At 45.7% G+C, this 23,415-nt stretch overlaps 1 protein-coding gene across 15 annotated transcripts in view; it reads left to right on the top strand.

The window, feature by feature from the left end:
• The first annotated feature begins 268 nt into the window (after positions 1 to 268).
• The window catches only part of LOC140268472 (disks large homolog 1), a 122,338-nt gene continuing 99,191 nt past the window's right edge, over positions 269 to 23,415 (top strand). For 5 of the 15 annotated variants that reach the window (XM_072363360.1, XM_072363367.1, XM_072363364.1 and 2 more), the window contains exons 1-3: positions 270 to 1,092; positions 4,730 to 4,861; positions 20,991 to 21,154. In XM_072363360.1, the coding sequence (XP_072219461.1) occupies positions 1,074 to 1,092; positions 4,730 to 4,861; positions 20,991 to 21,154 (315 nt within the window). In that variant the 5' untranslated portion in view covers positions 270 to 1,073. Of the gene's footprint in view, positions 1,093 to 4,729; positions 4,862 to 20,990; positions 21,155 to 23,415 lie in introns of all 15 variants that reach the window. The other 10 variants (XM_072363370.1, XM_072363369.1, XM_072363366.1 and 7 more) reach the window with 3 other exon arrangements.

Raw genomic sequence — 23,415 nt, 5'->3', positions numbered from 1 at the left:
CTGATTTTAAACGATGCCATAATAAATCCCGACTTGTTTGGACCCTTTGATCCACTCTTCCTGCAGCCCATCCTTCACCTCCTTCCCTCCACTTTGAACCCTCTCCAGTTCCCCCTCCTCCCTTCCTGCCCCCCCCACACACACTTTCCTTTAATCCTAAACTTTGGCTCCCCTCCTCCTCCTCCTCGGTCTTGAAGGTGAGCTGCATGATTGGGCGGCAGGTTGCAGGGGGAGTCTTTTTGGAAATCACATGTTCTCGTTTGCAGCCCTGTGAGACGCCATTTTGGAGGAAAGTTTGGGATTTGTGGACCTGGGGAGGTGCAGAGAGTAGAGGAGGTGGAGGAGGAGGAGAAGGAAGAAGAGGAAAAAGAGAGGAGGGATTTACTCTCAGAGAAGTTTGACACGAATGCACAACGCAGGCTGCGCTGGGAGTAAGGCTTAAGCGTGCGGAGCGGAGCGGGCGCATCGGAGTGGGCTTGGCCTGACTTTAAGGTGTGCCACCCGGCTGGACTCTGAAGTTTCTCTCATTTCTGGAGCAACCAGCAGAGCTCCGGAGCAGATCCTTCCCCCTCCCAGCAGCAGCGGCTGTCGGCTCAGCACGCACCGCTCGGAAACCAGTGTTTTTTACTCGGAGTTTGGCACGCAGCAGGTCCCAGCTGGTGAAAACTAGATTTCCACTTTTTCCACCAGCCGCGGTCAGCCTGCGCGGTGCACGCCGGCTCGGGGAGTTCCTCTGGCGGGGAAGTGCGGCTCGGACAGTCGGTCTCTCGGCGGAGCTGCTTTCTGGGTCCTAATCGCGGTCTGGATTACTAGTTCTACCCGGGACCCTGTGCGTGTTTGCGTGCTGGTTCCCCGGAGGGTTGGCGCGGGTGTCGTCGCTGGACGGGTCGGTTTCCCCTGACAGTTACTTCGGCTCGGAGGGGAACTTGGTGTCGTCGTGGAGAGATTTTCTTGGAGCGGTGACAGCGGGATTCAACCAGAGGAATAACCGATAAAACCCGTCCCGTGTGAGGAGTGTATGTGGCTAACCCAGAAGTAGCTCCACACCGAGCCGAGCCGAGCCAGACCCGACCATGCCAGTGAGGAAGAAAGGTAAGCCGCTTTCACTTCGCGTAGTAACTAGCAAGCTAGCTCGGCTAACGGTTACCTGCTGGGAGAAACTCGGGCTGCAGCTTCTGAGGAAGAAACTCAACACTGAAACTAACACGGACTCACACTAACACGGGTATCACGAGCACGGATATCACTGCAGCCGGTCCACACGGCCCAGTTTAGCCTGCCCGAGCCGAGCCGTGCCGGTCAGGTGAAGTGGGTTAAAGTGGCGTTAGCCTGTTAGCCGCTGATGCTAACCAAGTTGTATTTGGGGCACCTTGTCTGAACTAAAAATAAACTCTTATATCGATGAAATATTTACAGGAACTCGGCACATTAAAGCGGTAAAAACCTTCTTCGCTTCAGAACTTGTAGACTTTAAACTTTAGATTGTAATAAAGTTAAATACTTTTGCATTAATTCTTGAGAAAAATCCCCCAAATTGAGCCTGAAGTGGAAAAAGTGAGCGAACAGCAACCGGATCGTACTTAATTCATTGTGTTTGTGCTGCTTTTGATCAATGGTTGTGAGGAGATTTCTGAATAATTGTTGAATATCAGTGTTTTACAGGTTTTCCCAAAGTTTATTTGACATTAAGAGGAGCTCCCACACATTTTCATCATAGATCTTAAACATTAAACCACCTAAAACTTAAATTAATCCACAAATTAACTATTGCTGTGTCCAATAAAACCTAAAATTTCAGAGGATTATTTGGCTTTTTAGCCCTAAAAACGTGTGAGATTCCAAATAAAACTAGTTTTAGATGGAGGGAGTGGCTCATTTAACAACCTAATTATATTTACTAAGTAAATCCAGCGTTCCCAGTAATTACTGGAGTGTTTTCAAAGGGAAATAATAAGCAATCATTTCTAAATAAGTGTCCTAACGTTGGATAAAACAGGAAAAACCTTAAAAAAAGACTAAAAAATGAGTCCTGAAATGAGCTGAAGATCGTTTTAATCAAACCCAACAAAGATGGGATGAGATGTTTGATCTATAGATTATAAAAGAAGAAAACATATATATATATATATATATATATATATATATATATATATATTTATTTTCCCAAAGTGAAATCTGGAAATATCTGGTTTTGTACGACTTCACAGTCCAAAAGTCAAAGGAAAACCTCACCATTAAGAGGAATTTTATTTTTTTTAGCCTCAGAACAGTGTAATTTCAAACTTTTAATGGATTATTGATAATTTTGTCCATAAGTTAACGGAGAAAAGCGACGTAAATGGAGGTCGGTGTATCAAGGGTCGGGTCTCCTCTGGGTTTATGGGCCTTAAACTTCAGATTCTGCTGCCTCCATACGAACTAAAAGCTCTAAAAACAGATTATTCTCTGCTTGTTTCTTTAGGAACCTGCACTTGTTGTTTCAGGCAGAGTTTCTGATGCTTCTCAGAAAGCTTTGCATTTCGTAGCCTTTTATAAAGAAATGATATTATCTTAGATTCATGTGAATTTAATGGAAACTTATTTCTTTTGGGTTCTGATTTGGTTTATTCTCATTATTTGAGGCGCTGCCTCCTTCAACACTGACAGATCGAGGCTGATTTAGAGCAGATTATTCATTGATTTACTTCTTTATTCAAGCTTTATTTGAAGTTGGAACACAGCAAAGCATCTTTTACAATAAAGATGAGTTAGAAATAAGGTTTTTTATGAAGGTAAATTTGGTTGCATCTTCCTGTATTTGACCACTTTCTGTTTTATTTAAATGGCTTTCAGTTTTTTTGGATACCAAACTACCAAAGACATTTAGAAATTAAGGTTTTTTATGAAGGTACATTTGGTCAAGTTTGGTTAATCTTCCTTTTTACCACATTTCACCACTTTCTGTTTTATTTAAATAGGTTTCAGTTTTCTTTGGATACCAAACTACCAAAGACATTTAGAGCCCTTTTAGTCTTTTAGTTCACTACAAAACCGCCAAACTGGACTAAGCTGAGTTTCATTTGGTGTTTTCGGTTCACTTTTAGAAGACGTTGATGGAAACTACTAAAATAAAGGTTTAGTTGCCTGTTTGAGTTGTTCTTGGTGTTTTTAAAGAAGTCGCTGCTCATCAGGATGAATGGAAACAGCTTTATGAATCTGACCTGTAAAGATTAAAATGACCCAGCAGCTGTTTCTGCTCTGATCCATAAACTCAGCGAGTCTTCCCAGATATGATTTAACAACCCAGATGTTCCCAGATATGATTTAACAACCCAGATGTTCCCAGATATGATTTAACAACCCAGATGTTCCCAGATATGATTTAACAACCCAGATGTTCCTTTAAGAAGAGCTCTCTGCACTTTCCTCTTGTGGATGTCCACCACAGTTGTTGTTTTTCCCTCCTCTGGGTTTATTTCCTGTTGGAACAACTTCTTCTACTGAATTACAGCCACTAACAGCGTAGCCTGCAGCGCCCCCTCTGGTGACTCAACACATTTACTGTGAGATTCATGTTTCTGTTGGAGGTTTTCATAAAAATCTTCAGATTTGTTTCACCAGTAAAGGAAAACAGGACCAGTGAGTGCGTCCAGGCTGGAAAGCTCATTCCTTTAGCTGCTAACAATGTGTTGATCTGACTGAAATGATGCTGAACCGACAGCTAAGGCTGCATTTTAAATGATAATCCTGATTATTTTGATCAATATTGGGGATTTTTTTTTTGTAAAAAAACTTTTTATTCCACCTTTATGTGAACATAACTCTGCTTTCACATCCTGCTTATGTCCAAACTTTGACTTCTGAGCTAAAAAAAACTGGTAAAATCCTCATTTAACTAAACTGAGAGGAAAATATGAATAAAAATAGTTTTACAGAAACTCTCTCTGTCCTGATCTTGAGAAAATGTTCCATTTTTTTATGGAAGTATTCACGTGCAAATTTCCACAAACTGTTAATACTTTGTTAATAAAACTGCCTGCAAGTTTAAATTTTAATGAATAATATTTATGATGGAGTCGTTTTATTTCATCATTTTATTCATTTTGTAGTTTAAATACACTCAGATTCAGACGTTTGGCTGCTCTAAAACAAACCTGAATGTGACCTTGTGATGAATCGCTTTAAACTTTTATTTCTCCTGTGATAATTCACTTAAAATCTTGAATATTAGTTCTGCTGATTGTAAAAATCAGCAAAGACGCCGCATGTGTTTGAGTGTCTGGACTAACTGATCAGATTAATCTGCACCGAGGCTCCCAGCGAGCTGCAGCCCTACATTTATCTTTCTAACTCCGGCTCATCCATAGAAAAGTCATAACGGATTATTCGATTCATTAAATTGACTTAAATCTGGAGTCGTTGCCTTGTAATTTCAGCGTAACGGTCGGTTGCCTTGGCAGCAGAAGCGGAAAGTTTGATGCCTTGTTAGAGAAACCCTGCTCCCTCCGCTGAGCCTGATTTACGGACATTTCTGCAGGTCTCCTGTGGAAAAGCTGCTTTAAATCCACCTGACTTTATTTCTACTGACCTAAAACCTGCCCACAGTCTGAAATGTGCCTATATTTGGAAGTTTAAAGTGTTATTCGGCTCTCTGATGCCTGCATTTAGCTGGTGCAGGAGGCTTTTCCAGCACTTTCTGACGCTCTGCTCTGCCGACTCACCTTCTGCCGCCTCCTCTTCTGTCCACCAGACGCTCAGCGAGCTCTGCTGCTGCTGGAGGAGTACCGAGCCAAGCTGAACCACGCCGAGGATCGGCAGCTCCGGCACTCCATCCAGAGGGTCATCGACATCTTCCAGAGCAACCTCTTCCAGGCTCTCATAGGTACGCCTCTGTGATGCACAGCAACACACATGGTGCTGGCTTCATGTAATCTGTGACCAGTGTCTGGTAACGGTTATAGCTGTAAATGCAGCCCGATGATCTTAAAGGATGCATGAAGCTCAGATCTTAGACAGACTAGAGGCTGCAGTCGCCCCTGAACTCGGTGGTTTTGGACCAGCAAAGAGCTGGAGCTGATCTGGAACCTGAGTTCCTGCCCAGGAACATCTGCTTTGGTGGTCCAAACCCAAAGAACCGGCTTTAATTTAGGTACCGTCCACAAAACATCTGGATAAGCCCAGCTGTTCCTGAAGCAGATCCTGAGTTGGTGTCATTAGTCCAAAAACTGTTCGGTGTGTAAAGAAGAATAAAATGAGCTATTTTTAGGCCACAAACTTAAGTGGTTCGTTAACTTTTGGGTCAAACTTAAGATATGGATCCACTTAAAGCTGTTTTACACCAGATATTGTAATAAGACGACATGAAAAGCACCGGTTGTGTTCACCTGTGAGAAGGTTTGGTTTTTAACTGCGTTTCAACCCTGTGGCTGGGACTGAGCTGCTGTTCCTCCTCCTAAAAGATCACATCTGGACTCTAAGAACAGGTGAAACTGACAGATATGAACAGGTGAAAATAACGGATATGAACAGATGAACTGACAGATATGAACAGGTGAAACTCACAGATATGAACAGATGAAACTGACAGATATGAACAGATGAACTGACAGATATGAACAGATGAACTGACAGATATGAACAGGTGAAACTGACAGATATGAACAGATGAACTGACAGATATGAACAGGTGAAACTGACAGATATGAACAGATGAACTGACAGATATGAACAGATGAAACTGACAGATATGAACAGATGAAACTCACAGATATGAACAGATGAACTGACAGATATGAACAGATGAACTGACAGATATGAACAGGTGAAACTGATATGAACAGGTGAAACTGACAGATATGAACAGGTGAAACTGACAGATATGAACAGATGAAACGACAGATATGAACAGATGAACTGACAGATATGAACAGATGAACTGACAGATATGAACAGATGAACTGACAGATATGAACAGATGAAACTGACAGATATGAACAGGTGAAACGACAGATATGAACAGATGAACTGACAGATATGAACAGATGAACTGACTGATATGAACAGATGAACTGACTGATATGAACAGATGAAACTGACAGATATGAACAGATGAACTGACAGATATGAACAGATGAACTGACAGATATGAACAGATGAACTGACAGATATGAACAGATGAAACTGACAGATATGAACAGGTGAAACTAACAGATATGAACAGATGAACTGACAGATATGAACAGATGAAACTGACAGATATGAACAGGTGAACTGACAGATATGAACAGGTGAAACTGACAGATATGAACAGATGAACTGACAGATATGAACAGGTGAAACTAACAGATATGAACAGATGAACTGACAGATATGAACAGATGAAACTAACAGATATGAACAGATGAACTGACAGATATGAACAGGTGAACTGACAGATATGAACAGATGAACTGACAGATATGAACAGATGAAACTGACAGATATGAACAGGTGAAACTGACAGATATGAACAGGTGAACTGACAGATATGAACAGATGAACTGACAGATATGAACAGATGAAACTGACAGATATGAACAGGTGAAACTGACAGATATGAACAGGTGAACTGACAGATATGAACAGGTGAAACTAACAGATATGAACAGATGAACTGACAGATATGAACAGATGAAACTAACAGATATGAACAGAGGAAACTGACAGATATGAACAGGTGAACTGACAGATATGAACAGGTGAAACTGACAGATATGAACAGGTGAAACTGACAGATATGAACAGGTGAACTGACAGATATGAACAGGTGAACTGACAGATATGAACAGGTGAACTGACAGATATGAACAGATGAACTGACAGATATGAACAGATGAAACTGACAGATATGAACAGATGAAACTGACAGATATGAACAGATGAACTGACAGATATGAACAGGTGAAACTAACAGATATGAACAGATGAACTGACAGATATGAACAGATGAAACTAACAGATATGAACAGATGAACTGACAGATATGAACAGATGAACTGACAGATATGAACAGATGAAACTAACAGATATGAACAGGTGAACTGACAGATATGAACAGATGAACTGACAGATATGAACAGATGAAACTGACAGATATGAACAGGTGAAACTGACAGATATGAACAGATGAAACTGACAGATATGAACAGATGAAACTGACAGATATGAACAGATGAAACTGACAGATATGAACACCAGTTCTCAGCCACTCAGAAAAGGATAAAAAGGGAAAAAAATAAAATAAAACGACATGGAAATGTGTTCCAATGTTTACCAGAAGTTGTGGAATCCAAGATGGCACCTCGCAGTGATGTCATCAGTGATGTCACCACATGCAAATGAGGTGATTGAATGTACTCCATGCATAAACTTTGTGTGATGACTTGTTGGTTCATATTGATCAGATCAGGGATGACTTGTTGGTTCATATTGATCAGATCGGGGATGACTCGTTGGTTCATATTGATCAGATCGGGGATGACTTGTTGGTTCATATTGATCAGATCGGGGATGACTTGTTGGTTCATATTGATCAGATCGGGGATACTTGTTGGTTCATATTGATCAGATCGGGGATGACTCGTTGGTTCATATTGATCAGATCGGGGATGACTCGTTGGTTCATATTGATCAGATCGGGGATGACTTGTTGGTTCATATTGATCAGATCGGGGATGACTCGTTGGTTCATATTGATCAGATCGGGGATGACTTGTTGGTTCATATTGATCAGATCGGGGATGACTTGTTGGTTCATATTGATCAGATCGGGGATGACTTGTTTAAGGTCGGATGTTGTCTTACACCAACCTGTGGGATAATGGCTGATGATCGATGGTGATGAGGCGGTTTCTGCTGCTGACCTCATCCTGTTTGCAGCTCTGCATCGAGGCTGCCGCCGTCCTTTGTTTCATCTGTCGGTCGCAGTGGGGTGAGAAGTCGTAAAGTCTGTCGGCGTTTGTCTGCTGTGAACAGATGTGGATGTTTTAGGGGCCGACTCATTAAATTCACCCCCACATGGACTTGGATGTGTCTGGTTTTTGTTGGCCAGAACTCTTCATCAGTGCCTGAGCTGATTCAGAGATGTTCAGGCAGAGTTTTGACTTTTATATTCTCTCCGAGTGTTGGGTTCCTTCGTTCGTTCTCTCCGAGTGTTGGGTTCCTTCGTTCGTTCTGTCCGAGTGTTGGGTTCTTTCGTTCGTTCTCTCCGAGTGTTGGGTTCTTTCGTTCGTTCTCTCCGAGTGTTGGGTTCCTTCGTTCGTTCTCTCCGAGTGTTGGGTTCCTTCGTTCGTTCTCTCCGAGTGTTGGGTTCCTTCGTTCGTTCTCTCCGAGTGTCGGGTTCCTTCGTTCGTTCTGTCCGAGTGTCGGGTTCCTTCGTTCGTTCTGTCCGAGTGTCGTGTTCCTTCGTTCGTTCTGTCCGAGTGTCGGGTTCCTTCGTTCGTTCTGTCCGAGTGTCGGGTTCCTTCGTTCGTTCTGTCCGAGTGTCGGGTTCCTTCGTTCGTTCTGTCCGAGTGTCGGGTTCCTTCGTTCGTTCTGTCCGAGTGTCGGGTTCCTTCGTTCGTTCTGTCCGAGTGTCGGGTTCCTTCGTTCGTTCTGTCCGAGTGTCGGGTTCCTTCGTTCGTTCTGTCCGAGTGTCGGGTTCCTTCGTTCGTTCTGTCCGAGTGTCGGGTTCCTTCGTTCGTTCTGTCCGAGTGTTGGGTTCCTTCGTTCGGTCTCTCCGAGTGTCGGGTTCCTTCGTTCGTTCTGTCCGAGTGTTGGGTTCGTTCTGTCCGAGTGTCGGGTTCCTTCGTTCGTTCTGTCCGAGTGTCGGGTTCGTTCTGTCCGAGTGTTGGGTTCCTTCGTTCGTTCTCTCCGAGTGTCGGGTTCCTTCGTTCGTTCTGTCCGAGTGTCGGGTTCCTTCGTTCGTTCTCTCTGTGTTGTGTTCCTTCGTTCGGTCTCTCCGAGTGTTGGGTTCCTTCGTTCGTTCTCTCCGAGTGTTTGGTTCCTTCGTTCGTTCTGTCCGAGTGTTGGGTTCCTTCGTTCGTTCTGTCCGAGTGTCGGGTTCCTTCGTTCGTTCTGTCCGAGTGTCGGGTTCCTTCGTTCGTTCTGTCCGAGTGTTGGGTTCCTTCGTTCGTTCTGTCCGAGTGTTGGGTTCCTTCGTTCGTTCTGTCCGAGTGTTGGGTTCCTTCGTTCGTTCTGTCCGAGTGTTGGGTTCCTTCGTTCGGTCTCTCCGAGTGTTGGGTTCCTTCGTTCGGTCTCTCCGAGTGTTGGGTTCCTTCGTTCGTTCTCTCCGAGTGTTTGGTTCCTTCGTTCGTTCTGTCCGAGTGTTGGGTTCCTTCGTTCGTTCTCTCCGAGTGTTGGGTTCCTTCGTTCGTTCTGTCCGAGTGTTGGGTTCCTTCGTTCGTTCTGTCCGAGTGTTGGGTTCCTTCGTTCGTTCTGTCCGAGTGTTGGGTTCCTTCGTTCGTTCTGTCCGAGTGTTGGGTTCCTTCGTTCGTTCTGTCCGAGTGTTGGGTTCCTTCGTTCGTTCTGTCCGAGTGTTGGGTTCCTTCGTTCGTTCTGTCCGAGTGTTGGGTTCCTTCGTTCGTTCTGTCCGAGTGTTGGGTTCCTTCGTTCGTTCTGTCCGAGTGTTGGGTTCCTTCGTTCGTTCTGTCCGAGTGGTGGGTTCCTTCGTTCGTTCTGTCCGAGTGTTGGGTTCCTTCGTTCGTTCTGTCCGAGTGTTGGGTTCCTTCGTTCGTTCTGTCCGAGTGTTGGGTTCCTTCGTTCGGTCTCGCCGAGTGTTGGGTTCCTTCGTTCGTTCTGTCCGAGTGTTGGGTTCCTTCGTTCGTTCTGTCCGAGTGTTGGGTTCCTTCGTTCGTTCTGTCCGAGTGTTGGGTTCCTTCGTTCGTTCTGTCCGAGTGTTGGGTTCCTTCGTTCGTTCTGTCCGAGTGTTGGGTTCCTTCGTTCGTTCTGTCCGAGTGTTGGGTTCCTTCGTTCGTTCTGTCCGAGTGTTGGGTTCCTTCGTTCGTTCTGTCCGAGTGTTGGGTTCCTTCGTTCGTTCTGTCCGAGTGTTGGGTTCCTTCGTTCGTTCTCTCCGAGTGTCGGGTTCGTTCTCTCCGAGTGTCGGGTTCCTTCGTTCGTTCTGTCCGAGCGTCGGGTTCCTTCGTTCGTTCTGTCCGAGCGTCGGGTTCCTTCGTTCGTTCTGTCCGAGCGTCGGGTTCCTTCGTTCGTTCTGTCCGAGCGTCGGGTTCCTTCGTTCGTTCTGTCCGAGCGTCGGGTTCCTTCGTTCGTTCTCTCCGAGCGACGGGTTCCTTCGTTCGGTCTCTCCGAGAGTCGGGTTCCTTCGTTCGGTCTCTCCGAGTGTCGGGTTCCTTCGTTCGTTCTCTCCGAGTGTCGGGTTCCTTCGTTCGTTCTCTCCGAGTGTCGGGTTCCTTCGTTCGTTCTCTCCGAGTGTCGGGTTCCTTCGTTCGGTCTCTCCGAGTGTCGGGTTCCTTCGTTCGTTCTCTCCGAGTGTCGGGTTCCTTCGTTCGTTCTCTCCGAGTGTCGGGTTCCTTCGTTCGGTCTCTCCGAGTGTCGGGTTCCTTCGTTCGGTCTCTCCGAGTGTCGGGTTCCTTCGTTCGGTCTCTCCGAGTGTCGGGTTCCTTCGTTCGGTCTCTCCGAGTGTCGGGTTCCTTCGTTCGGTCTCTCCGAGTGTCGGGTTCCTTCGTTCGGTCTCTCCGAGTGTCGGGTTCCTTCGTTCGGTCTCTCCGAGTGTCGGGTTCCTTCGTTCGGTCTCTCCGAGTGTCGGGTTCCTTCGTTCGGTCTCTCCGAGTGTCGGGTTCCTTCGTTCGGTCTCTCCGAGTGTCGGGTTCCTTCGTTCGGTCTCTCCGAGTGTCGGGTTCCTTCGTTCGGTCTCTCCGAGTGTCGGGTTCCTTCGTTCGGTCTGTCCGAGTGTCGGGTTCCTTCGTTCGGTTTCTCCGAGTGTCGGGTTCCTTCGTTCGGTTTCTCCGAGTGTCGGGTTCCTTCGTTCGGTCTCTCCGAGTGTCGGGTTCCTTCGTTCGTTCTCTCCGAGTGTCGGGTTCCTTCGTTCGGTCTCTCCGAGTGTCGGGTTCCTTCGTTCGGTCTTTCCGAGTGTCGGGTTCGTTCTTTCGATTTCTCTCTTTATTATTTGATTAATCGATGGAATAATCAGTAGAATAATCAGTTGATGCCTAAATAATGTTCTGCTCCCACCCTGATCAGCCATGTTGGCTCTTTATTCACGCTCAGTTTAAACAGTGTGAATAAGAGCTTGATTTCGGCCTTTTTACTCTTCATCATGAAGCTGATTCAGGGCCAGTGAACCCGTTATCTCAGCAGGAAGCAGGAGAACATGTCGGTGCTGTGTTTGTGGATCAGACGCTAACGGTTCTCTGGTAAATGGCGAGGTGGCTGCAGGGGTTAACCGATGCAGCAGGAATGTGGTCCGACATGTTTGTGATTCCCAGGAGCGATTGAAAGAGTCTGAATTTATTATGTGAGAGGCTCAGTGTGTTCAAATTCACCAGATAAAACACGAGTGTGTGCTTCTTTCTTTAAAATGCAACCTCTGGATGTGCTGCAGGAAGCTGGAGGCTACTGGTTTAATGTAGAGTTTAAACTCATTTAACTGAATTATCAGCTTGTAAAGGAGTTACACTCCCCTGCTAATCAGAGGACAGACGTGCTGCTTTTACAGTTAAAATGTTCAACATGCAACAGACTCCACATACTTTGATTTGATTTGTAAATACTTCTGAAACGGCCTCCTGTTTTCCCCAGAAAAACTCCAGCTCTATATATAGATACAGATAGTTACTCTATTGATCTCAGAGGGAAACAGTTTAGCAGTTAGCTGTAAGTTAGCTGTAAGTCAGCAGTTAGCTGTAGGTTAGCAGTTAGCTGTAAGTCAGCAGTTAGCTGTAAGTTAGCTGTAAGTCAGCAGTTAGCTGTAAGTTAGCTGTAAGTCGGCAGTTAGCTGTAAGTCAGCAGTTAGCTGTAAGTTAGCTGTAAGTCAGCAGTTAGCTGTAAGTTAGCAGTTAGCTGTAAATTAGCAGGTAGCTGTAAGTTAGCAGCAGATGCTAGCAAACACAGCGAGAGCGGTACACAGCGTTCAGTGTAGCAGCGAGAGCGAGGAGAGGACCGGTGTTGTGTTGGAAACACACCTTAAACACAGCTGCAGGTTGTCTGAGTTACAGAACGGAACCGTTCAGCTAGAAAGCTTCAGCTAACAAAGTAATGTGGGAACAATAATGTTCATCTTTCAGCAGAACATTTGCACCAGAAGCTGCCTTCATCTTTCATTTTAAAGAAGAAAGCGTTTTCTGTAATATTTTCTCACCAGTTTGTGTCCGACTGAACCAGATAAACCAGCTGAAGCAAGTCAGATGCTCAGTTTCTGCTCTGGTTCAGTTTAGCTCTCAGCATCTTCATCACTTATAGATGGTGTGAGCTCAGTGACCCGTTTCCTCCTCTTCCTGCCTCACACCTCACAGAAATGCTTCACATCTTCAGGTTCTGAGTAAAGGTGAACTGTCCTGAAGGAGGTCATTTACAGCCGGCTCAGCTGACTTCAGGCAGAGGAGGGGCAGCGACTTCCCCTGTAGGCTCAGAGAGCTGTCAGTCAACGATACGGCCGTTAAATACGTGGCGGCGTGTGGACGGCGTTCCACCTTTTCTGGTTTTGTCCGGTTGTTTGTTCATTTTGCCGGTTGGAGCTGTGCTGCACAACGCTGGCGCCGTTTGCTGCGTATGGAAGGTCAAACGTGCCAAAGTCCGTAGGGAATGAAGGCAGAAGACGGACAGAATACGCCTGCTGACGTTGAGCTGGAATGAGACGGTCTTTGGTTCTGGGGTCGACTCGCCGCTCAGTCAAGGTCGCTCGACCTTGTAGTTCGTTGGTTTGTTCGTAGCTTCGCAGAATTAAATGATCAGTTTGAAGAAAAAGATGTTTCTGCTCCTTTTTCATCTGCAAACATCGACATGTCGTCATTATTCAGCCTCATTACGTCTCAGCCGCTGAAAGTTTTACTAAAAAAATCTTATTTTACACATTTATTGTGTAATTATTTGGTTATTTTTCATATGTTGCGCCGCTTTTGTAATTATCCGATTTTAATTAACGACTCTTCATTCGTATTCTGCACATTTTGATATGAAACACGTGTTTCAGGTCATACGAAGCGTGTTTCGGGTCATACGAAGCGTGTTTCGGGTCATACGAAGCGTGTTTCGGGTCATACGAAGCGTGTTTCGGGTCATACGAAGCGTGTTTTGGGTCATACGAAGCGTGTTTTGGGTCATACGAAGCGTGTTTCGGGTCATAAGAAGCGTGTTTCGGGTCATATGAAGCGTGTTTCGGGTCATATGAAGCGTGTTTCGGGTCATATGAAGCGTGTTTCGGGTCATACGAAGCGTGTTTCGGGTCATACGAAGCGTGTTTCGGGTCATACGAAGCGTGTTTCGGGTCATACGAAGCGTGTTTCGGGTCATACGAAGCGTGTTTCGGGTCATACGAAGCGTGTTTCGGGTCATACGAAGCGTGTTTCGGGTCATATGAAGCGTGTTTCGGGTCATATGGAGGCTTCAGTGGGCCTACGACAGGTCTGGGTACTTTAGAAAAGTATCGTGGTATCGCCCATCCAGGAAAGTCTTTCCTGGCTGACATCTGGAGAAAAGAGAAGAGCAAAAGTAAAAAGTGCTGGAGTCAGTCGGAGCGTACGGAGGTGAAGCTGCCGAGCAGACGGGCGACTTGGTCCCCGAAGGAAACGCCACTGGATCTATTTCTGCTCAATCTGCTGCGACTCAATGACCACGAACATGTTTCACCACCTGGAATGTCCTGAAAATAAAGAGCCAGCCGAGAGGAAAATGTTCCTGTTTCACGCCACGTCCTGGAGCCACGAACAGGATCTGTTGGAAATCTGCTCGTTATGCGCTTCACTCGTGTCTTTTCCCCAGAAAGTTCAACTTCACTGTGAGCTTCCCTTTAATCCCAGAGTCAGAAACCGCTTCTGCTGCCTGAAACATCAGAAAACTGCAGCACTCGTGGTCTTGTGTTCATATTTCTGCAAATTCAGTTAAAATTGGGTCTAAATTTGGATGCTGGCTGCTGCTGGTTGTGACTCATGACTGTAAATAATGTCTGACTCGGGTTCTCCCTGCTTTAACTGGACCGGCTGTGTGTCCCGGGTGCGTTTGTCACGCTCACCCTGTCGTCTCAGCAGCCGAATGTCAGCGATGGAAAAATAGATTTCCAATCTGCCAACTCCCCCAAAATGAGATGTGTGCAGCAGGCGGCGGCCGGTGTAATCCCTCTGAGGACACGATGATTACCCCCAGCCTATAATCCACCCAGCCTCTGTTTCCTCCTTCCTCTCAGTTCACACTGGCCTCACTCCTCTGACAGATGGTGTCGCTTGAATCTTTTCAATTTGATAAGTCGACTTTCACTTTTCAGATTTTCACATCAGTGTGGCTGCAGGTTCTTTATTTCAGGGGTCAAAGGTCAGAGGCAGCTTGTTGTGATGAGACACATCGCCATGTTTCTTCCACTCAGAACTCCAAATTACTCGGTTTGTCTTAAAAATAACATCAAGTAGCTGGAAGCAGAGACGCCCGTCTCTACAAACTTCCTCCAGATCCTCCTGGGAGCTTCCCAGCTGCTCCAGTAGGGAGATGTAATCCTCTGAATCTGGCCTGGAAGACCATCCTGAGAAGCCTCCTCTGAGGTGGAAGCAGGCGAGCTGCACCTGAATGCCTAAAAAAACTATCTCCAGCAGATGAACAGGATCTGAAAGTGATGTCCTTAAGAAAGAGGAAAAAATCCAGCTGTGACCTGACAGGACCTGAGAGATGCATCTGGACCTTCAGCTGATCCATCTACTGTTGGCCCAAGCCTCATCAGAAATGGGCTCCATGGAAGGGTGGCTGTCAAGAAGCCGTTCTTAAGGAAGGGAAACAGGGAGAAAAGGCTGAGCTGTGCCAAATGACACAAGAAGTGGACTGAAAATCAGTGGCAACAGGTCTTATGGAGGGATGAATCCTCCCCAGAGCCCGGACCTCAACATTATTGAAGCAGTGTGGGATCATCTGACAGAGAACGGAACAAAAGGCAGCCCACATCCAAAGAAGAGCTTTGGGATGTCCTTCAAGAAGCCTGGAGAACTATTCCTGAAGACTCCTTAAAGAAATGACAGAAAGCTGGTCTCAGAGGGTTCAGGCTGTGTTGGAGAATAAAGGAGCTCAGACCAGAGATTCACTTTAAAGCTGCTGAGAACTGAGAAAAACTCTGTTTCTGCCTCAGATTCTGGGTTTATTTCCTTTACTTTCAGCTCTTCTCTCATACTGAGGTTAAAGATGCAGGTTGAGCTCTGCTCTGTTTTTTCTTGGTATGTTAAACTTCCCAGAACTCGCCCTTCCTTTTTCCCCTTTAGTTTGAGTTATTTACTGAAGCTCCAGACAAATAAACTGCAGTAATTCGCCCTGTTTGGAAGCCAGGAAGTCGCACATTTCAACCCCTGCTGATGGATGGATCAGTACACGGTGCATATATGTCAGATTTATCTCAGATTTGGAGCTTTGTCCAAAGGTTTGTGGAATAAAAGGTTAAACCGGCCGCTTCCTGTTCGCCTGGAGCTAATGAGCAGTGAAAGCAGGCTTTATTTGCTCAGCCTCGGTGCTAAACGTGGGGAATTAACCTCCCTGAGCGCACCGGCCCTGCATTAAACAGCAGGAAAGCTCCGGCGTTCACCTCCTCATCCTCACACTCAACGTGTTTCCTCTTGTCTGTTTCTGCTGTGAAACTGGTTCTTTGCAGCAGTTCAGGTCTGATGGTGTTGAATCAGACCGGCTCCCTTTTCTGGGGCTGTTTTTCTGGGGCTGGGGTTGCAGAAACGAGGTGAAAGGAAGCGGTTCTGTCCCTGGACGCCTTCCCACAGCCTCCCTGCTGCAGCCGCCCTCTCCGGCTGTGGAGGCCCTTCCAGTGGCAGCAGTCTGAGGCTGTTGGAGGGATCTAAATGACCCGTGTTGCTCTCTCTGGGTGTGGTTGTGTGTTTTCCACAGAGCTGCTGGCCTGATAGCAGCAGCAGTCTAAATAGGTGTGGTCTTTTATTAACAGAAGCTCTTGTGTCAGACTGAGTGTTTAACGTGATCACAGCCATCGAGTTTAAGAGCTTCCAGTCAGAAATAACTGGGAAACACTGAATAATGGGCCTTCTGCAGCCGTATTTAAACAAAATGGAGGATTTTGTGCATGTTTAGTTAAATATTTAACTATTTGCTGTCCAACAGCTGTTGAAAGTTCCTCTAAATGCTGTCAGATTCATGTCTGAGCAGAGCCACGAGGAACCCCACAACCTCCTTTAGTTCTGTTTGGTTTAGTTTGGTTTAGTTTGGTTCTGTTTGGTGGCTTTAAGCATGAAGAGGTCCGTTGCTTTTATGTGGAGGAAAGGATAAAAGTAGCTGTCAGCTGTCTTAAAACCTCTTAAGCTTCCTCAGCTGCGGAGGCTTGTGGTGGATGTTGTCCTTTATGTCCAAATGAAACCTTTTACAGAATCAGCAAAGAGATGGAGAGGCTCTGTGTTAAAACCGAGTAAATCAGCTTTTTATTCACACGTCAAACACAGAGACATTTTCACTATTTCACTATGAAAAATAATAAAATATCAGCTCGCCTTGAACCAGCAGCACGTCTCATAAAAGCTGGGCCATGTTTCCCACGGTCCCCTCTGCTTTTAACAACATCTGCAAACATCTGGAACTGAGGAGAGCAGCTGCTGGGCCTCTGGCAGAGGAACCTGTTCCTGGCTGATGGAGGACTCCTTCTCTGCTGTATTTAGATGTTTTCAGGCGGTGAAACATCTGGACTGCAGCAGGTCAGTGCAGCAGCTGGATTTGTGAAACATCTGGACTGCAGCAGGTCAGTGCAGCAGCTGGATTTGTGAAACATCTGGACTGCAGCAGCTGGAGCAGATGCAGGATTTAACTCTGTCCTGCTGAGATATTTCTTCCGCAGATGTTGCTCCAACACCTGTTTATACCTTTCAGCAGTGATGGAGCCTTTCCAGATGTGCAGGTTTACAGGTTCAGAGGCACTCTGCTGCCCCCCCCCCCCCCCCCCCCCCCCCCCCCCCCCCCCCCCCCCCCCCCCCCCCCCCTCACACCATCACGCAGGCTTTGACCTGAGAGCTGATAACCAGCTGGATGGTGCCTCTCCTCTTTAGTCTGGAGGCTGCAGCCTCAGGTTCTGATCCATCTGACCCCAGAACAGTTTCCTCTCTGCTTCAGTCCATCTTAATGAGCTTTGGTCCTGGATCATGGTCACATGTGGCTTCTTCTCTGCCTGATGGAGCTTTAACCTAAATATGTGATGTCATCATGTGATGTCATAGACATGTGATGTCATCATGTGACTGAGCTCATGTGGAGCATCAATAAAAAGGGGAACAGAAACGATCTTAACAACCTGAGCAGGCTTGAACTTGTTCCCTTTCTGCTCATCGCTGCTGAAACCAACTCTTAAGTTGCATTAAAGCTTTTAGATGCAGGAACATCTGGCTGCAGATGTTGGGTCGCTGCTTCCTCTGATCACCTGAAAGTGACAGTTTGAGGTCAGAGGTCATGTGTTCTTGTAACCTTTACTGCTCGGCTGTCTTTCTTATGTCTAAGAAGAGCCTAAAGTTTGGTTAAATGAAGGTAAAATGACTCAGAAGTGCTTTGTGTTGCATTTGGAACGAGGAAGGAAACAAAGAGGAAGCTCGTTATTTTTAGAAATACTGGGAAATGGAACTATTTTTACTCATCAGAGAGTTTTTATCACGTCTCGTTTGAGCTTTTATGTTCACTGGCTGTTTGATTCTGTTCTGACACCATGAAGAAATGAATCCACGGTCTGTTCTACTCACTCATTTGGTTCTGTTAAAGTCCATCGATCTGTTCAAAGGTTTCACGTATAAAATAAAAATCCCCTTAAAGTGAACCCTGATCCAGCAGCTGAGGACCAAACATCTCCACTTTGCTCTGGTCTGTCCAAAGGACATTGTTCCAGAAGTCTTGAGCTTTGTTCAGATGCAGCTTTGCAAACCTAAGCTGTGCTGCCATGTTCTTTTTAGAGAGAAGAGGCTTTCTCCTGCAGCCCTTCCAAACAAGCCATCCTTGTTCAGTCTTTTTCTAACTGTGCTGTCATGACCTTTGACCTTTAGCATGCTAACTGAGGCCCGTAGAGTCTGAGATGTAGCTCTGGGCTTTTTCACCTTGGGGTGACCTTTAACCTTTAGCATGCTAACTGAGGCCTGTAGAGTCTGAGATGTAGCTCTGGGCTTTTTCACCTTGGGGTGACCTTTAACCTTTAGCATGCTAACTGAGGCCTGTAGAGTCTGAGATGTAGCTCTGGGCTTCTTCACCTTGGGGTGACCTTTAACATGCTAACTGAGGCCTGTAGAGTCTGAGATGTAGCTCTGGGCTTCTTCACCTTGGGGTGACCTTTAACCTTTAACCTTTAGCATGCTAACTGAGGCCTGTAGAGTCTGAGATGTAGCTCTGGGCTTCTTCACCTTGGGGTGACCTTTAACCTTTAACATGCTAACTGAGGCCTGTAGAGTCTGAGATGTAGCTCTGGGCTTCTTCACCTTGGGGTGACCTTTAACCTTTAACATGCTAACTGAGGCCTGTAGAGTCTGAGATGTAGCTCTGGGCTTTTTCACCTTGGGGTGACCTTTAACCTTTAACATGCTAACTGAGGCCTGTAGAGTCTGAGATGTAGCTCTGGGCTTTTTCACCTTGGGGTGACCTTTAACCTTTAACATGCTAACTGAGGCCTGTGGAGTCTGAGATGTAGCTCTGGGCTTCTTCACCTTGGGGTGAACTTGCTGGGACGTCCACTCCTGGGAAGATTGACAGCTGTCCTGAATGTTTTCCACTTGTGAATAATCTTTCTCTCTGTAGAATGATGGACTCCAGATAGTCTGGAAATGGCCTTATAACCCTTCCCAGACTGATGGGCAGCAGCAGCTGCTTCTCTGAGATCATTGCTGGTGTCTTTCCTCCTTGGCATCGTTGGTTTTGTGCTCAGTTGGTAAAGATGATCATGTTTCACAGTCAGTCTGTTCCTCAATAATCTGCTGATGTTGCAGCTGTGAGGCTGAAGTTGGTTTTAAGCTGGTTAAATCTTGCACAAATCAACCAAATAATGTGTTAAAAGATTTATTCCGAGCTACTTGTTGCTCTGTTGATGGAAGATAAACGTTACAGCCTCCTGATCTCCAGACTGGAGGCTGTAAACCAGAGGAATCTGGCAGCTGCCAACGATTCTTCGCTCCTCCACAAACGTTCACTGGCTTAAATTAAACCGACCCTGTGAAGCAGTTTGATGAGTCTGGAGGCTTAAAGGCCAGCGGTCACGGCGAGGAGCTGTTGAAGTGGTGATCTGCCGGTTTACGAGGAAACATCTGTGGCGGCTGGCGGTCGGCCGCCTCGCTGTGCCAAAGAAAGCGCGTTATTTTGGACGTGCGCTCCCTGAAAGCTCAGCTCAGGATTCTGCCTCCAGAAATAAAGTGTTGGATGTGGCCGCTGGGCCGCGGGCTTTTTATAACGCCGTGGAGTTCAGCATCCAGCAGGTGGAAGCTCACAGCTCCGAGCTGTTTTACAGGATTTAACGGGCGCTCCTGATGTTTGGAGCTGCAGCGACACTCATTGGTCGGCTCCAGCGAAGTTTAACCCAACGTTTCGCTGTGAGCCAACGAAATGAAACGGGTCCGAAAACCGGACGCCGTTTCAGCTTCAGCCTCCCGCCAAAGCCAGAATCGTGCTGGTTCTTCTCCAGAAAAGTGTAACGAGTCCAAACCGTTCCCAACGGCGGCAAAAGCAAACCTCAGATCTGAGGTTTCTGGAGTAAAACACCATCAGCTGGCCTCTGCTTCTGAAGCGCTCGCTGTGGATAACGGGAAATCCTGACTGTGACTGAGAAGTCGTAGGAATGAAAGTCTCAGATTTTAAGGTTTCTGAACTAAACGAGTTCCTTCTGCATAAATATGAATATACATCTTTAAGGTGGTAATGCATTAAGTGGAAACATTACCACCTTAAACATGTATATTCATATATCATATATCTGCAGTGTTTAAGGTGGTATTGCATTACCACCTTAAACACTGCAGATAAAGCAGAAAACATGTGAAACCGTGACTGAATGCAGTCCTTTTAACAGACTGATGTTACGGAGCTCACTGATAAATACCTGTGAGCGAGTCATTTAACAGGAGGCTGAATGCAGATTAGACAGCTTTCCACTCAGGAGCCAGATGTTTTCAGGGTTTATAGCTGAGGTCTGTGGTCAGGTTGTGAATAACTGAATGTGGTCACTTTAACAGACCGACGTTAATGTTTCAGATCTCAGTTTAACCTTTTTTTGATGGAATGATTCAGAAATCTTTCACTTCAGCCACCAACTTTGTCCTCAGTTTAAATGAACTGATTAAATTGCTCAGGAGCCAGATGTTTTCAGGTTTTTAGACCAGTAAAGAAGCTGTTATGGCTCCTGAATCCTCCTCATCAGGACACAATATGTAGAATAATTCTCTGAAACTCTTACAGTTGCATCGTTTTAACTCAACCAGAAAACAGCTGGTGTCTTTCCTCCTTGGCATCGGTGCTAAAGATGATCATGTTTCTCAGTCTGTTGCTCATCTGAGGAACAATCTGCTGCAGCTGTGAAGCTGAAGTTGGTTTTAAACTGGTTCAATCTTGCACAAATCAACCAAATAATGACTTGTTTTTCCAATTCCAACAGACTGGGATTGGAAAAACAAGTCCTGGGACGTTTAGTGAAGAGTTGAGAATAAAAACTGGGCTTCAACATGCAGTGAAAGCAGCTCAGCGCTCATTTTCTCAGTTTCATCTTTCTGACTGGATCTGTGGTGGTTCTGAGAAGGTTCTGAGGTGAAACCAGCTCCGAACCGGCTCCAGAACCTGGTTTGAGACCTCTCTGATGCTTAATTTGTTCACGGTGTTTTTCTCCGTTACAGATATCCAGGAATTTTACGAAGTGACCTTATTGGACAGCCAGAGATGGACGGAGTCGTCCAAGGGGGCGGACCCCATGGCGCCCGTCAACCTGTGGGACTTCTCCAGCCTTCAAAGCACAACGGTGACCTCGGACACTCTGCCCAGCCTTAGCACCAGCATAGAGGTGAGATCCAGCTGCTTCAGCTGCTGGTCTTTATTTAACGTTTCCTGCGAGGAGGAACAGAGCCGCGCGGCTGCAGTAAAAATAGAAAGTTTTAAAATAGATCACACCTGTCAAACGTAACAGAGCCGGAGCGGCTTTCATTCCATCTGTCTGAGGGAAGCAGTCGGTTCGGGAGGAGCTCTGCTCCACGCCTCCTCTGACGGTGCAAAGGTGGCGGTTGCTGTGCCACAGGTGCTGCTGTGGGCGGGGCTTCAGCGTTTATGACCTGCTGACGCAAACACCGGAGCTTTAGGAGAGCAGGGAACATCCCATAATATCTGCAAAACTGAGAGCAGCTGTCGTAGATGCATTTAGAGCAGGGATGTCAAACCTGGAGGGCCGCTGTCCTGCAGGTTTTAGATGTTTCCTGCTCCAAAACACCTGATTCAGATCAATGCCTCATTAGCAGGTTTGTGCAGAATGTAACAATCTTTAAAGAGATCCATTTAATCTGAATTAGCTGCTTTGTGCAGAATGTAACAATCTTTAAAGAGATCCATTTAATCTGAATTAGCTGCTTTGTGCAGAATGTAACAATCTTTAAAGAGATCCATTTAATCTGAATTAGCTGCTTTGTGCAGAATGTAACAATCTTTAAAGAGATCCATTTAATCTGAATTAGCTGCTTTGTGCAGAATGTAACAATCTTTAAAGAGATCCATTTAATCTGAATTAGCTGGTTTGTGCAGAATGTAACAATCTTTAAAGAGATCCATTTAATCTGAATTAGCTGCTTTGTGCAGAATGTAACAATCTTTAGAAGAGATCCATTTAATCTGAATTAGCTGCTTTGTGCAGAATGTAACAATCTTTAAAGAGATCCATTTAATCTGAATTAGCTGGTTTGTGCAGAATGTAACAATCTTTAAAGAGATCCATTTAATCTGAATTAGCTGCTTTGTGCAGAATGTAACAATCTTTAGAAGAGATCCATTTAATCTGAATTAGCAGGTTTGTGCAGAATGTAACAATCTTTAAAGAGATCCATTTAATCTGAATTAGCTGCTTTGTGCAGAATGTAACAATCTTTAGAAGAGATCCATTTAATCTGAATCAGGTGCTTTGAAACAGGGAAACGTCTAAAACCTGCAGGACAGCGGCCCTCCAGGACCGGAGTTTGAGCTCCCTGCTTTAGATAAATGTGAGCTCAGGAGGGCAGCTTCTCACCACAAACTCTTTCACTTTTATGTCTTTTTCGTTGCTTTTCTTTGTAGTTTGCAGCTTGAAGTGTTGGCATATGAAATGAAAAACGTTTTGACATGAAGTCCCGAACCTTCCTTCCAGGACTACCCACCGGTGATCGGTCGGCTGGTCGTTGGCCTCCCTTCCGAGGCACAAGTGTCTTTCTTTCTTTGCAGAAATGAACAGTCTGGCTTAAACCTAAATACCTGAAATATGACATGAAATGCTGTAATTAATGACAATGAGGGGAAAAATCATGGATTTAATGTAGAAAACAGCTCCCGTCAGTCCTCAGTTTGAGCTCCTCGGTCTGATCTGACAGCTGGAAGTCTTTGGAGGCTGAAAATCAATATCATCAATCCGTCTTTGTTGTGCAACGGATCAGATCAGCTCTGCAGGATGGAGCCTGATGGAGCATTTTCTTCATCGTTGAGCATTCAAAGTTACCGTTTTGTTTTAAAAATGCAGATTACACGCTTGATTATATTTAATTAAAATCATTGTTTTGAATTTAATAAAGAAAGAGCTCACGGCTCACTTCCTGGTATCCTGAGATTGTCCAAATGCTGCCTGCTTGGAGCTGTTTTCTGCTCAGGATCAGGACCTTTTCTGTCTCGGGTCGTGATCATTATGGTGTCCCTCATCGTTGATTTTATTTTTAAACTAAGGCGTACGTTTCTCACAAACCCGAAACAAGATGTTCCTGGGAGCAGATCAGAGGAGTTAACGTCCTTCTAGAAGAAAAACCTCAAGCCCATCCGCCTGCTTGCCAGGAGCTCCACTTGTTTTAATGTTTAATCATCCTGAGGTCTGAGAACCTTCAAAGAACCGGAGCTCAGGGATGTATCTCCGCTGGTTTTCTGTCTGATTCATGCAGCCTGCTTTTGTTTTGCATCTCAGCGGTCGGGTGGAGGTGTTAGGATGATGAGCTTAGCATGTATCTGGAGCAGAGCCTGCATTTAGAGATCCACATATATGTTGCTTTAGGTTTGGTTTTTCATCTCAGAGTTCAGGCAAAGATGGGAATTACGAACAATGTC

The sequence above is a fragment of the Leuresthes tenuis genome, unplaced genomic scaffold, assembly GCF_036924035.1.
Source record: "Leuresthes tenuis unplaced genomic scaffold, fLeuTen1.0.hap1 SCAF_14, whole genome shotgun sequence".
Classification (NCBI taxonomy): Eukaryota; Metazoa; Chordata; class Actinopteri; order Atheriniformes; family Atherinopsidae; genus Leuresthes; species Leuresthes tenuis.
This window is presented reverse-complemented; position numbering and strand designations above follow the sequence as displayed.